The following is a 13,979-nucleotide window of genomic DNA, read 5'->3' on the forward strand; positions in this document are numbered from 1 at the left end:
CATATGGTGTTCATAACTGAGCACCTTAAGCCTTTACTTTAGGAACAAGAAAGCAGGTTATCATGCTGTTAAAAATAGTTCTGGCTGGCTCTGATTAATATTGGTCCAGACACAAGTAATTGACGCTTTTGTGGGGCTCTCTGTAGCCAGCAGTGATGCTTGGTAACACCCCAGTTTGTTCATAGTCAGACATTTATGTAGCTAAGTTCAGGTCATCCTGAACATGAAAATTCTGGCTGAAGGCCTGGCCAAATAGCCCTGATGCAGTTGGTTAGCTGGAAGCTAAGGATTCATGGGTGGTGGGGTGATCTCTTCAGGGGTCATTTACAAAAAATGCTAATGTTGACCAAATCAATTCTCTTTGTATAGAGCAGCCTTTTTTCCTTTTTTTTCCTAGAGAATTTGTAATCTTGAGGAGCACTGTATATTGCAAAGTGCTTGGCAAATGTTGTGGTGCCAAATTTTGACCAAATCCTCGTGAGACAGCTAGTTTAGCAGATTTAAAACCAGTCAGCAGTCAACTGAAGTGAACAGTTGTGGGTGTAGCAGCTGTGCCAGCCAATTTACAAATTTAGTGGTCTTCTTGCTTCTTCACAGCCAAATTCCCTTTCTGCTTTTAAGTTGATGCTCTGGTTCAATCTTACAGTCATCTTAATGTTCACTTGAACATTGTCTTAAAAAATTAGTGGGTGGTATAGCTGTGCAAAAGACAATCCTGTTAATGTGAAGTTTTGTGGATTTCTTACAGTTGGATTTTAGTGATGACATTGTGAAGATAATTCAAGCAGCCATTAATGCCGATGGCGGGCAGCCAGAGATTAAGAAAGCAAACAGCATGGTCAAGTCCTTCTTTATTCGGGTGAGCTGGCCTACAGTTACTTTGAAATCTGCTTGGTATCCTCCCCCTGCTTGTTGATGGTGGAGTCTAAAGGGCCACCACATTTAGCCTTGCTTGGGTGTTTCCAGGAATAAAATAATACATTGTCAGAGTTGTTAATGTTAATGAAATGTTACTAGTTCTGCATCTTGGCTGAACATCTTTGAATTTTTTGGTATGTTGTCTAACTTTTCTAATGGGATGTTATTTTCCTCTAGCAAATGGAGCGTGTTTTTCCATGGTTCAGTGTAAAAAAGTCCAGATTTTGGGAGCCAAATAAAGTAACAAGCAAGTAAGTAATTGTTCTCTGTCCAACTGCGACACCCTGCCGTTTGCCAGCTGGCCAAGCAAAACGTATTGAAAGAGCCTGTGTGCAGGGTTGGGATTTCTGGTTTTCCTTTTTTCTTTTCCTTTTTTTTTTTCCCTAAGAAGTTACGCAGTAATCCCGTTCTCATGTTTTGTACACACTTCTTTGTTTTAAGCAGAGTAACCAAACTTCTTAATTAGAACTAGGTGTACTGTGTGTTGGCTTGTCAATCCTGACCTTCCTTCCCTCTCCTTCCCACACTCCATTTGGGGTAGCCCTCCTGCATCTGTTTCCCTTCAGAGAAGCAGGCGGCCACGTGGCAAACCTTAAAATGTGACCGGTGGGGAGTATGTGTGGGCTTAGGTAATTAATGGAGTTGTTGCAGGGGGGTGGATTTCAGATAGGCAGGGCATGAGAACCTCTGGTGCAGCCAGGTGTGACACTGACTCCTTGCTGCATCTCAGCAGTGGTATGTTGCCGAATGCGGTGCTGCCCCCATCGCTCGACCATAATTATGCTCAGTGGCAGGAGCGTGAAGAGAACAACCGCACTGAACAGCCCCCTCTGATGAAGAAAATCATTCCAGCTCCAAAACTCAGAGGGCCTGGAGAGCCAGATTCACCAACTCCTCTACATCCTCCTACACCTCCCATCTCCGGTAAGAGAACTGATGTCAGGACTGCCAGTCCCAAACCCAGAAATTAAGCTGTCTTGTAGACTTCTGTGACCTGAAATCATTCAGAGGCAGTAAGTTATGTTTCTGAGCCAAGCTTAGACCCAAGAATGCTTTTGCACCCACCTCTTTTCCCCCTAGAATGAAGGTAGTGCAGAGGCTGACATGTGCTTTGCTTTCCAAGCTGGCTATTGAAAACTCTTCTACCGTGTTCACTTACTGATAATTTGTCCCAGATGAATTTTTGCCACCCTGAATTTCAAGAATAAATATTGTTCTCTCTTTTAAGGCTCTGACAGAAGCAGAGAGGATAGTCCTGAACTGAACCCACCTCCAGATGTGGAAGACAACAGACAGTGTGCGTTGTGCCTGAAATACGGTGATGACAGTGCTAACGTGAGTATCTGCCCTATTCCCCTTTCTGTAGGAGCCCATTTAAGCAGTGCTGTGGATTTGGTAGTGTGGATATGCTCGATGGGTTTTGTGCATTTTTCTGTCCTCTGGAATATCTGAAGAGAACATTTCCTTCTGTTCTTCAGGATGCTGGACGTCTTCTCTATATTGGCCAAAATGAATGGACACATGTGAACTGTGCTTTGTGGTCAGCAGAAGTGTTTGAAGATGATGATGGTTCTCTGAAAAATGTGCACATGGCTGTTATCCGGGGAAAGCAGCTGGTGGGTGCAAGCAAAAAACACTTTGTTAAATTTAATGCTGATTTAGAATCACGAGATGGGAGCCCAGCTAAAAGATGGCTTGTGTGCATTTGTTCTTCTCTGTCCTTTCCTTGCAATATTTTTTAACACTATATATAATAAACTGACTGAAGATATTTGGAAAGTTATTTTATCCTTGCTCAGTTAATTGTGGAGACCAAGTGAAGCTTGGAAATGTGAGGATTGGATATGAAGCACAAGCAAGAACGTCTAGGAAAGGCCTGGAAAAACCAGTCCACAAATGAAAAAGTTGTTCCATGTGAGGAATTCTTCCTCTCACCTCCTCCTCCATGTCTCTTGCTTGTGTGTGTGAGTCATTGTAGTGAAATGGAGCAGCCATGAAGTGGGAGATCAAGCATTACTCTAAACTGTCTGTGCCAAAAAACCCCAGCTGACAGCAGGAATGGTGGTCTGGTTTTAGAAGAGATTAAATTATTATTTTTTCTTATTTGCTGTTGCAGAGATGTGAGTTTTGCCAGAAGTCAGGCGCCACAGTAGGCTGCTGCCTCACTTCCTGCACCAGTAACTATCATTTCATGTGCTCACGAGTCAAGAACTGTGTCTTTCTGGATGATAAGAAAGTTTATTGCCAGAGGCATCGTGACTTGATCAAAGGAGAGGTAAGATTCTTTTTCACTCTCTGCCTCATTCTTTCAAGGTGGGGGAGCCTGTAACTATGTGCACTTTTTAGAAGTTTATGTTGAATATGTTTCTTGCTAACAAGGACTGGACCACATTGCTCTTAAAAAGAAGTCAGTAATACAAGTGGCCTGGGGAAGTTTGGCAAGTGGTGCAGTGTGGTAGTTCAAAAACCAAAGGACCAAAATAGGACAAACTGTGTAGCGTACGTGTGGTGGTTCCTTTAATTAACAAGTAGTTTTGTTGGTTCTTGTTCCAGGTGGTTCCTGAGAATGGGTTTGAAGTTCTTAGGAGAGTTTTTGTGGACTTTGAAGGGATCAGTTTGAGAAGAAAATTTCTTAGTGGCTTGGAACCAGAGAACATCCACATGATGATAGGTATGATGTAGTCTCTGGATACTTGATCCACCATTGGTGCTGGAATCTGGTTCACAGAACTGTTCCTCTCTCTGCTCAGGTTCAATGACAATAGACTGCTTAGGAATTCTGAATGACCTCTCAGACTGTGAAGATAAGTTGTTTCCCATCGGCTATCAGTGAGTATAAGCTGTTTCAAGACTTGATATCTTTCAGTATATTTCATGTCAAACAAACACTGAAGTAACTTACGGGAAAATTGACTGTAGTTTTTCCTACACTGTTGAGGAATCTCTGATTAAGGGTGTGTAGTGTGTTCTGCCAGCAGGGCTTTGGCCAATGTAGGTTTGAGAAAGGGAAAATTTAAAACAGAAATGAGGTTTACTCAACTGTTGATTAAATTTGGTTTGTTTGAATTATCTTCCAGGTGCTCCAGGGTGTACTGGAGCACAACAGATGCCCGGAAGCGCTGTGTGTATACCTGCAAGATCATGGAGTGCCGACCTCCAGTGGTAGAACCTGACATCAACAGCACTGTAGAGCATGATGATAATAGAACAATTGCCCATAGCCCAGTTCCCCTTACAGGTAATCTTTTAAGGACTTCACAGAAGTCTATTCTCTGTATGGTTTTGTCATAGTGCATCTATTAAACCAAATCTCTTAAATTTGGACTAGAATCCAATTCAGGCTTCCATATTACAACATCTCAAGACTTTAAGCTCCTGGTTGTACTGCTTTGAAAACTTGAGCCAAACAAACACTGCTGCAGGGATGGTTTCTAGTCTACAGCTCAGTGAATTTTCTAGTGATATAGAACTCCAGACTTTGTTTGGAGTGTTGGTATTGGTCTGTGATATGGGGTATTGTTCAGTACAATGTTGAATAGTTATATCGTGGTTCTGTATTTCCAAATTACTTTCTTGTACCCAAGGGTACAGCTGTGAAAGATTTTTAAAATGTTTGTAGTTGATGTCATTGTTAACGTAGGATCTTAAACTCTATAAATATATAGTGAAATTCCATGTGTAAGATGAGTAATTGCTACAAGTATTTGAAAATATTCTTAAGAGAAGAAACCAGACATTATGTGATGTCAGATCTTTGACTTTGTGTTTATATAACAAGTACCCTGATTCTCCAAGTGGAACGTGATAGTAACATGTACTTTATCAGATTGTAGCTTTTAGGGCTCAGTGATGGCTTATACTGTTGTTTCTCTTTTATACAACAACAGAAATTCTACCAAAAGACATCCGAAATACACCTGAAATTGTAAGCCCACCATCACCAGATCGTCCCTTGCATTCTCAGACCTCCAGTTCCTGTTGCTATCCAGTGGTCTCAAAGGGTCCCAGGATCAGGGTGCCAAGTTACCCATCCGCACAGAGGTCTCCTGGCTCGCGGCCATTACCCTCTGCAGGTATTTCTGATGCTGCTGATTTTATTGTAGTAATATTTTTTGTTTAGTTCCTGTCTTTCTTGGCTTCTTTCAGAATGAGGTGTTTAGTTTACTGTTACAGAGAAAGCAGTGAAATGGCAATAGGTTGAGGAGAGAAAGTTGTAACAATACACAGTAGAGATGGCCTGCAGAGAAATGTACAGCTAAGACAAACATTCCCTTGGGATGAAGAAGAGGCAGGATTTGCACGATATAGTAGTTGTGAGACAAAAATACTGTGATATCAGTCAGGGACTTAGTATCTCAGTATTTTTCCAGAGAGAATCAGAAATCTAATATTGTAATTCAGCAGCTGTTTTTGACTGTTGTTTTCTTTCAAACTGATGTTGAAAATTCAGATCTAAAGTTGAGATACCAAATCCTAAGATACCTTCAACAAGAATTCAGCGAGTTTGTATCAGGTTTTTAACGTTTATCTAAAGTATAAACACTGTGTATTGGTGTTGTTTGGCTGAAAAGTTTTGCAGGGTTTTAATTTCTTGTGTTTTATATGAAGGAATTGGATGTGCATTCCTTGTGAAGGTTAAGATCACCTGACAGTCTTTCTTGCCTTTGTTTCTCAGGAAGTCCTACCCCAGTGACCCATGAAATAGTGACAGTAGGAGATCCTTTGCTATCCTCGGGACTTAAGAGCATTGGCTCTCGGAGACACAGCACCTCTTCTTTGTCACAGCAGCAATCAAAACTCCGGATGATTTCCCCTACACGAGCTGGGAGCAGTTACTCCAGGCACAGTGTGTCTTCAGTTTCCAGCATGGGGGCCTCTTCAGAGTATGAACCTACTGTCAAAAGTACTGACCGCTTTGTGGGGTCAGTAAGCACAGGTCCTCCAAGTGCTCCAGTTCAAAGTTGCTCTACCAGTTCAGGATCCCAGAAAACAGTGGCTACAGCTGGAAATAAAACTTACCATCTGGATGCATCTCAGTCTACAGAAGGGAAACATTCCAGCAGTTCAGATTTAATAGCCAAAGGTGCACCTTCTAAGGGAGAGAAAATGAAAACCTCAAAGGACCCAGATTATTTGTCTCATACTTTTGTTTCTGGAGGAAGTTCCAAAGTGTCCACTCAGCCAACCAGTTCATCAGGCACAGAAATAAATAAAATAGGAGCCTTTCAGGAGTGTTCAGGATCATTTTCTTCCAAAGAAGCAATACCCTTTCCACCTTTGCATCAGAGAGGCCCAAGGAAAGACAGAGATCAGCACATGGAACCTTTACAGCCAGAGAAAACAACTGTGGTTGATGAGATGGATGCAAAAACTTTGAAGGCTGCTGGAGTAAACAATAGATCTCCTGCAGCAAGTGAGCAGGTAGTTACTGCCCCCAGGGATAAACGTCATAAAGGCAAAAAGTTAATGAAAGACAGTTTTAAAGAGAAGCATTCCCTGAAATCTCTTACAGAGACAAGTCAAGCAGTAGGCAGTGATGACCTGAAACCAGACTTTGGCAATCAGGGTTTGGCAACTGAACAAATTAGTCAGAGGATATGTAATAACATTCCTGCTGAAAAAGCTAGTGAGAAGTCTCCATCTTCACAAGGACCATCTAAAGGGTCTGCAGTGCAGGTTGAAGCAGCCCCTAAGGAATCACAGGCACCCAGGAAACGCACCGTTAAAGTTACTCTGACTCCTCTCAAAATGGAAAGCGAAAACGAGTCTAAAAATGTGCAGCAGGAAAGTGATGCTGAAACTCAGTCTGCAGGGGCAGACCTGGCTGCTTTGGCAGAGCCTTCCTCAGCTTCAGAAAGCCCAGAAGAGAACCCTGTAATTCAAGGAAGCCCAAATGAACCACCAACACAGGAATCTCAGAATAACACATACGAAAATTTGGCCATTCAAGATAACAGCTTGATGCTCCAGGATGGTGCTAAAGCTCAAGAAGAAGGCTCATACAAGCGGAGGTATCCAAGGAGAAGTGCTCGGGCCAGATCCAATATGTTCTTTGGGTTGACTCCTCTGTATGGTGTCAGGTCCTATGGAGAAGAAGACATTCCCTTCTACAGTAACTCAACTGGCAAGAAGCGAGGGAAGCGATCTGCAGAAGGACAAGTGGATGGAGCAGATGACTTGAGCACATCAGATGAGGATGACTTATACTACTACAATTTCACAAGGACGGTGGTTTCCTCAAACGCAGAGGAGAGGCTCACGTCCCATAGCTTATTCAGAGAGGAGGAGCAGTGTGATCTTCCAAAAATCTCACAGCTAGATGGTGTGGATGATGGAACTGAAAGTGATACAAGTGTTACAGCAACTACCAGAAAAGTCAGCCAGGTAACTAAAAGGAGTGGCAAAGAGAATGGGACAGAGAACTTAAAGCTGGATAGAACTGAAGAAGCAGGTGAGAAAGTGCAAGTCACCAAGAGCTCCACCATCCACAAGACTGACCCCAAGATTGATAACTGCCACCCTGTGAGCAGGGTTAAAGCTCAGGGTCAGGACTCTCTGGAAGTGCAGCTGAGCTCATTGGAAACAGGCCGCAGGGCTCATGCAAGCACACCTGCTGACAAGAACTTACTGGACACTTTCAACACAGAACTTCTGAAATCTGACTCTGACAATAACAACAGTGATGACTGTGGGAACATACTCCCTTCCGACATCATGGACTTTGTGCTGAAGAACACACCATCTATGCAGGCTTTGGGAGAAAGTCCAGAGTCCTCGTCATCTGAACTCCTAACGCTTGGAGAAGGTTTAGGTCTTGACAGCAACCGTGGCAAGGATATGGGTTTGTTTGAGGTGTTCTCCCAGCAGCTGCCCACCGCCGAACCAGTGGACAGCAGTGTCTCTTCCTCCATATCTGCAGAGGAGCAATTTGAATTGCCACTGGAGCTTCCTTCTGATCTCTCTGTTCTGACCACTCGCAGCCCTACGGTGCCCAGCCAAAATCACAACAGGCTTGCCGTCATTTCGGAGTCTTCACTTTCCTCCTCAGGAGAGAGGTCGATGCTTGCCTTGCCTTCCACAGAGTCTGGGGAGAAGAGAGTGACAGTCACAGAAAAATCTGCCTCAGGAGAAGGTGACGCAGCTCTCCTGAGTCCAGGGGTGGACCCAAGCCCCGAAGGACACATGACTCCTGATCACTTCATCCAGGGTCACATAGATGCAGAGCATATAGCCAGCCCAGCCTGCGGGCCTGTTGAGCAAGGGCATGGCAGCAACCAAGATTTAACAAGAAACAGTGGGACTCCGGGTATCCAGGTGCCGGTATCACCCACGGTTCCCCTCCAGAGCCAGAAGTATGTGCCAAACTCCACTGACAGTCCTGGCCCCTCGCAAATCTCCAACGCTGCGGTGCAGACAACACCACCCCACCTCAAGCCAGCCGCAGAAAAACTTCTGGTAGTTAATCAAAACATGCAGCCCCTGTACGTCCTCCAAACTCTTCCCAACGGTGTCACCCAAAAGATACAGTTAACACCTTCTGTTAGTTCTGCACAGAGTGTGATGGAAACCAACACTTCCGTGCTGGGGCCCATGGGGAGTGGGCTCACGCTGACCACAGGACTGAATCCAAGCTTGCCTCCGTCTCAGTCATTATTCCCTCCCACAAGTAAGGGTCTACTGCCCATGTCCCATCACCAGCATATACATCCCTTCTCCACACCTGCTCAGACAGGCTTCCCACCAAACATCAGCAGTCCTTCACCGGGTCTTCTAATCGGAGTGCAGCCACCCCCTGATCCTCAGCTCTTAGTGTCTGAAGCTAGTCAGAGGACAGACCTTGGTACTGCTGCTTCTACACCAGCTGCTGCCCTGGGCAAGAAACGGCCCATATCTCGTCTGCAGTCACGGAAGAACAAGAAGTTGGCTCCTTCTGGAACCCCTTCTGCTATAGCTCCTTCTGATATGGTCTCCAACATGACCTTAATAAATTTTGCTCCTTCCCAGATTTCTAACCACCCACTGGACTTGGGAACCATTGCAAATTCAACATCCCATAGAACCGTTCCCAATATTATCAAAAGGTCAAAGTCTGGGGTCATGTATTTTGAGCAAACATCTTTGCTCCCACAAGGTGGGACCACTACTGCAGTCAGCACATCTCCCAGCATTATTGGTGCAGATGCCAGTCACCTCCCAGCAGGGCCTGTATCAGGCCTAACATCGAGTTCCTCAGTGCTGAACGTCGTATCCATGCAGGCCACAGCAGCCCCTAGTACTGGTGGGTCAGTTCCTGGTCACGTTTTGGGACAAAGTTCAGTAACATTAACGAGCCCTGGATTATTGGGGGACCTTGGTTCAATAAGCAATCTTCTGATCAAAGCAAGTCAGCAAAGCCTTGGTCTTCAGGAGCAGCATATGACTTTACCACCAAGTTCTGGGATGTTTTCACAACTGGGAGCATCTCAAACTCCGTCTACGGCAGCCATGACAGCTGCATCAAGCATATGTGTTCTACCCTCAGCACAGACAATGGGCATGACAGTTGCTCCATCATCTGCTGACCCAGAAGGCTCGTACCAGCTTCAGCACATGACACAGCTTTTAGCCAACAAAACCGGGGTTGCATCCTCCCAGCTGGACCTTAGCACAGTTTCGGCAACAACGCAGTTGTCAAGCTTTCCACAACTGGTCGATGTTCCAAACAATGCCGGACTCGAACAAAGCAAGGCTTCCTCATCAGTGATGCATGCCAGCTCAGCATCTCCAGGAGGCTCCCCATCACCTGGTCAGCAGTCTGCAAGTAGCTCTGCACTGGGTGCCACAAAAATTAAGCCAAAAGTCAAACGGATCCAGCCATTATTAGACAAAGGGAATGGAAAGAAGCACAAAACTTCTCATGCATGGGCTGGTTCTTCTGAAGCTCACGTTCCTGAAAAAGGGGCTGTTGCTGTACCCCAGGTCTCAGTTACAGGGTAAGAGGAGAGTTTGGTTTTGCTCATCTCTGAGGTTTTGTAACAGTATGAGAGAATCTTGCACTAGTTTCTCCAGCAAGTTGTGCAAGTCAAGGCAAATTGTGAAGTGCAACTTTTGATTCTGATGCGGAGCTGGAAGCGTGATCTGGTTCTGTGTATCTTACAAGCTGTTGTTGCTACTTGTGTAATTCTGCAGAACTGCTGAATCCGTGTTGGCAACTCCCAATGGATCCATTCCTGCTTTCCAGTCTCATTTATGGCACACATGGGTTGGCAGATACTTTGAATGTTCCCAAATCTTTTTCTTCCAGGACTCCTGCTGTGAAGGCAGATGTGCAGGATGCAGCCAGCATAGATCAGCCATTGCAGAAGCCACATGGGCAGTCTGCAGGGTAAGGGTTGAACAGACCTTTCTATGTGGCTCTGCTCGCTTGAGCTAAAGGACATTGTTTAGAGAATGCAAGAAGTCTGGCATTCCTAGTTAAAATCCCTGGGGAGCATTTGGTGGGGAATGTACAGTCACAATTTGATGCAATATGGAATCATTTTGCATTAAGCTGCATGTAGTTCTGGGAAGCTCAGTGCCTGCTGAGGAGATGTTCATTCAGCAGTGTCTGATGGTGTGTTGGCCTGCACCTTATTCCTGAGTGGAGCTGACACAGAGAGCAGGTCACAGGCTGTGTGGAATTAGGCTGCTACCCACAGATGGATAGAGGCTGCAAACTGAAATGCTACTGAGCAGAATATTTTTGTTTGTTCATTTCCAACTGAATTGATCTCAGAACATTTGATCTGGAAAAAGATTCTTGTATCTGTCTAAGACTACTGCTCAGGGTTGATGAGGAAATGAGGCAGGTTGTTAGCTATTTTTTCTCCATGTTCTTCTCCTTCCCTCCCAAGGCAACCAGCTGTGGTCCCAGAACCTCAATCAACACAGAACTCAATAAATGAGCAAGAAAATGCAGGTATGTCACTTCTTCAAAAACACCTAGTCTCAGAATTCTCCAGGACTGGGAAAGTGATATTTGCAGATCTGATTTTTGTGTTTGTCATTCTGTCTGGTAAAGGATCAGAGCCGTTAGCTTGTGTTACCCTTGCTGTAAGGGGAGGAAAAGTTTGTTTGCTATTTGTAGATTTTGGACAAATAGTTTTGTCTCTGTCTTTAGTTTGTGAGAATTTCAGCACTTGAGATTTCACACTCTTACTGCAACACTGTAGAATTTCTTTTCTTGGCTGGATTTGCTGGTGAAAAAGCAAGTCAATAAGTTACTTTCAGTCGTGGAGCACCAGGTGTAAAGTCATCTTCAAGCTGGCTTCTGTCTTTTTCTAGGCTCAAAAGCTCTCGAGGAAGAAGAGAGCACTTTCAGCTCCCCTCTTATGTTTTGGCTTCAGCAAGAACAAAAGAGGAAAGAGTGTCTTGGTGAGAAGAAACCAAAAAAAGGTTTGGTTTTTGAGATCTCTAGTGATGATGGTTTTCAGATCTGCGCAGAAAGCATTGAAGGTGAGAACCGTGCAGTGTTGGTTTTAGCTGTCCTTACTAGAAGTAAAATTAATACTTCTGAGGACCTCTTATTTGCTTTATTTATAGATAAAAAAATAGAAATCTCATGGATTACAGCTCTAGAACAATCCTAGTTCCTGATAATATCTGGATTCTATTACTATTTTATTTTGCAACATAATATATTCAGTGACCCATTATATACATATATATCACTGATCCATTTTGTTTTATCAATTGACCAATGATGTTGGACCATAGTTTGTCAAGAAACAGGCAGTGTGGATAACACATTGGAGTATTGGGTGTCCAGACTTTTCCTCCAGACCAATTGCTGAACACCCTGCCTTATGCAAATGTGAATTTTCAAGAGGACGAAAGCAATTGGATCCAAGGACCTTAATTTATGGCCTGTGGAAAGTTGGAAACATCATATTCTCCAATTAGTTTATTTGAATATGAGTATCCCAGCACCTGGATACCCTGTCACCATTTGTCATATGTGTGCTGCAGATGCTTGGAAGTCGCTGACTGACAAGGTGCAAGAGGCCCGTTCGAACGCCCGCCTGAAGCAGCTGTCCTTTGCAGGTAACAGCCTGTGCTGAACACAGGAGAGCAGACAGATCTTTCTGTGAGGGTCTTAGACTCTTAATAGTTCAGTTAACCTGCTGCAGGCTTTATGGAGGGTCATTTCTTCCCAATGGGAGGATTAGAAACTCTCACATAGAACACAATAGCTAATACAGTGCTGCTATGACAGCTGTGTGGTGTCCAAGCTCTTTGGGACAAGCTGCTGTATCTTCTTGTTCCACGTTTGCACTGATAATTAGTGTTTGTTGTGCTCTATTTCTTGTTCCAGGTGTGAACGGTTTGAGGATGTTGGGCATTATCCATGATACTGTTGTGTTCCTGATAGAGCAGCTGTATGGAGCAAAGCACTGCCACAACTACAAGTTCAGATTTCACAAGCCAGAGGAGGCCAATGAACCTCCTTTGAATCCACACGGCTCTGCTCGGGCCGAAGTCCATCTGAGGCAAGTGTGAGCCTTGTCAGTGTTGGGGTAACGGCCCTTTGGCTCTATAACTAATGCTGTGGCAGGGCAGGAACAACAAATCTCTGCAGCACTAAAGCTCTCAGTTAAATGTTAAAAACTGGCACATGAAAATCAACCATTCAGCATCTTTGAAATCTGAACATTTTCCTGTGCCCTTTTGTGGCCCTTTGCTTGGTTTAACAAAGCTTTACTTGCTGGGGCTGCTACTGGAAGTTCTCAGAACCTGCTCTGTCTGCCCTGATGCACAGGGCTTTAAGGGAGGGCAGAGTAGGGGAGGTGTGAGACAGTAAGCATGTCAGACTGTTGTGGCAACCACGTTTATTTTCAGCTAGTAAAACAAACTCCCTTTGGTCTCTTTAAATTGCAGGAAATCTGCATTTGATATGTTTAATTTCTTGGCGTCTAAACACCGACAGCCACCAGAATACAATCCAAATGACGAGGAAGAAGAAGAAGTGCAGCTGAAATCAGCCCGGTATGCAGCAGGGCTTAAAGGTTCAAAGGGGAGAATAGTGTTGGGGTGTTAAAATGAGCAGGTCGTGCTTAGTTGAGGGTTGCAAGCTTTGTGGGGAATTTAAACATTGAAAGCTGCCAAGCACTGCCAGACATAGAGGTGACTTCTGCAATAACAAGAGAAGTGACAGCTAAAGGTGACTCATCTGCCTTCAAATGCTTCTTTTCCTTGCTGATGAAAACAATCTGATGAGAATTTGAGGCGGGAAGGGAGGAAATTTTCTCTTACATATATATATTAAAACACTGCATTTATTTTGATTGTGTTATTTGTAGGCTGCAGTGTCACAATGTATAAATTACTCCATCTTGAAAAGTGCCCCAGATAATACATGGCACAGAGTCTCAAATACAGGTCATCACTTAGCAGTGCCTCTTTGTTCTAGGAGGGCAACCAGCATGGATTTGCCAATGCCCATGCGCTTCCGGCACTTGAAGAAGACCTCCAAGGAGGCAGTTGGTGTCTACAGGTACAGTTTTGCTCTGCTACCATTGCCTATAGGACAGAGGAAGGTGAAATCTGGAAACCTTCTGTGAAGCCAGACTGCAAAACTGAGGGGAGAAGCAGGCTTCGGATTTTTTTCCCTCTTCCTTCTCTCTGCCCAAGTTATGTATTTGAAAAGTAATCCTCAGCACAGACCACTTGCTCCTTGCTGGCTTTACCTTGGCAATAGCTTAGATGTAGGCAGAGTGACCTGGTGGTGTTCTTGTTAATGTTCCCTTAGAGAAGGGTTAACAGTGCCACAGTGGTCCTTGTCACAGCCTGTTTTCTGCAACCTTTGCAATCTGATGTTCTTGAGCTTTGCTTGTCTCGTTTGAAATAACTCTCTTTTCTTGTTGCATTTTAGGTCTCCTATCCATGGCCGGGGTCTGTTCTGCAAAAGGAACATCGATGCAGGTGAGATGGTGATCGAATATTCAGGCAATGTCATTCGCTCCATCCTCACTGACAAACGAGAGAAATACTACGACAGTAAGGTGAGTTTTGGGCTTTTGTAGATGTTCTTAAAGAGTTTGGGA

The 13,979-nt window shown here is 44.3% G+C and overlaps 1 protein-coding gene across 3 annotated transcripts in view; it reads left to right on the top strand.

The window, feature by feature from the left end:
* KMT2A (lysine methyltransferase 2A) overlaps window positions 1-13,979 on the top strand; it is a 41,673-nt gene that overhangs the window by 23,220 nt on the left and 4,474 nt on the right. For 2 of the 3 annotated variants that reach the window (XM_021530101.4, XM_085560335.1), the window contains exons 17-35: window positions 749-859; window positions 1,096-1,169; window positions 1,649-1,842; window positions 2,147-2,253; window positions 2,397-2,534; window positions 3,035-3,193; window positions 3,472-3,589; window positions 3,669-3,747; window positions 3,996-4,156; window positions 4,806-4,991; window positions 5,594-9,890; window positions 10,202-10,282; window positions 10,791-10,855; window positions 11,221-11,391; window positions 11,905-11,979; window positions 12,251-12,425; window positions 12,814-12,921; window positions 13,346-13,429; window positions 13,808-13,937. In XM_021530101.4, the coding sequence (XP_021385776.3) occupies window positions 749-859; window positions 1,096-1,169; window positions 1,649-1,842; window positions 2,147-2,253; window positions 2,397-2,534; window positions 3,035-3,193; window positions 3,472-3,589; window positions 3,669-3,747; window positions 3,996-4,156; window positions 4,806-4,991; window positions 5,594-9,890; window positions 10,202-10,282; window positions 10,791-10,855; window positions 11,221-11,391; window positions 11,905-11,979; window positions 12,251-12,425; window positions 12,814-12,921; window positions 13,346-13,429; window positions 13,808-13,937 (6,513 nt within the window). The remainder of the gene's footprint in view (window positions 1-748; window positions 860-1,095; window positions 1,170-1,648; window positions 1,843-2,146; window positions 2,254-2,396; window positions 2,535-3,034; window positions 3,194-3,471; window positions 3,590-3,668; window positions 3,748-3,995; window positions 4,157-4,805; window positions 4,992-5,593; window positions 9,891-10,201; window positions 10,283-10,790; window positions 10,856-11,220; window positions 11,392-11,904; window positions 11,980-12,250; window positions 12,426-12,813; window positions 12,922-13,345; window positions 13,430-13,807; window positions 13,938-13,979) is intronic. The other variant, XM_085560334.1, reaches the window with a different exon arrangement.

This window comes from Lonchura striata, chromosome 24 (genome assembly GCF_050655825.1).
Source record: "Lonchura striata isolate lonStrDom1 chromosome 24, ASM5065582v1, whole genome shotgun sequence".
Taxonomy (NCBI): Eukaryota; Metazoa; Chordata; class Aves; order Passeriformes; family Estrildidae; genus Lonchura; species Lonchura striata.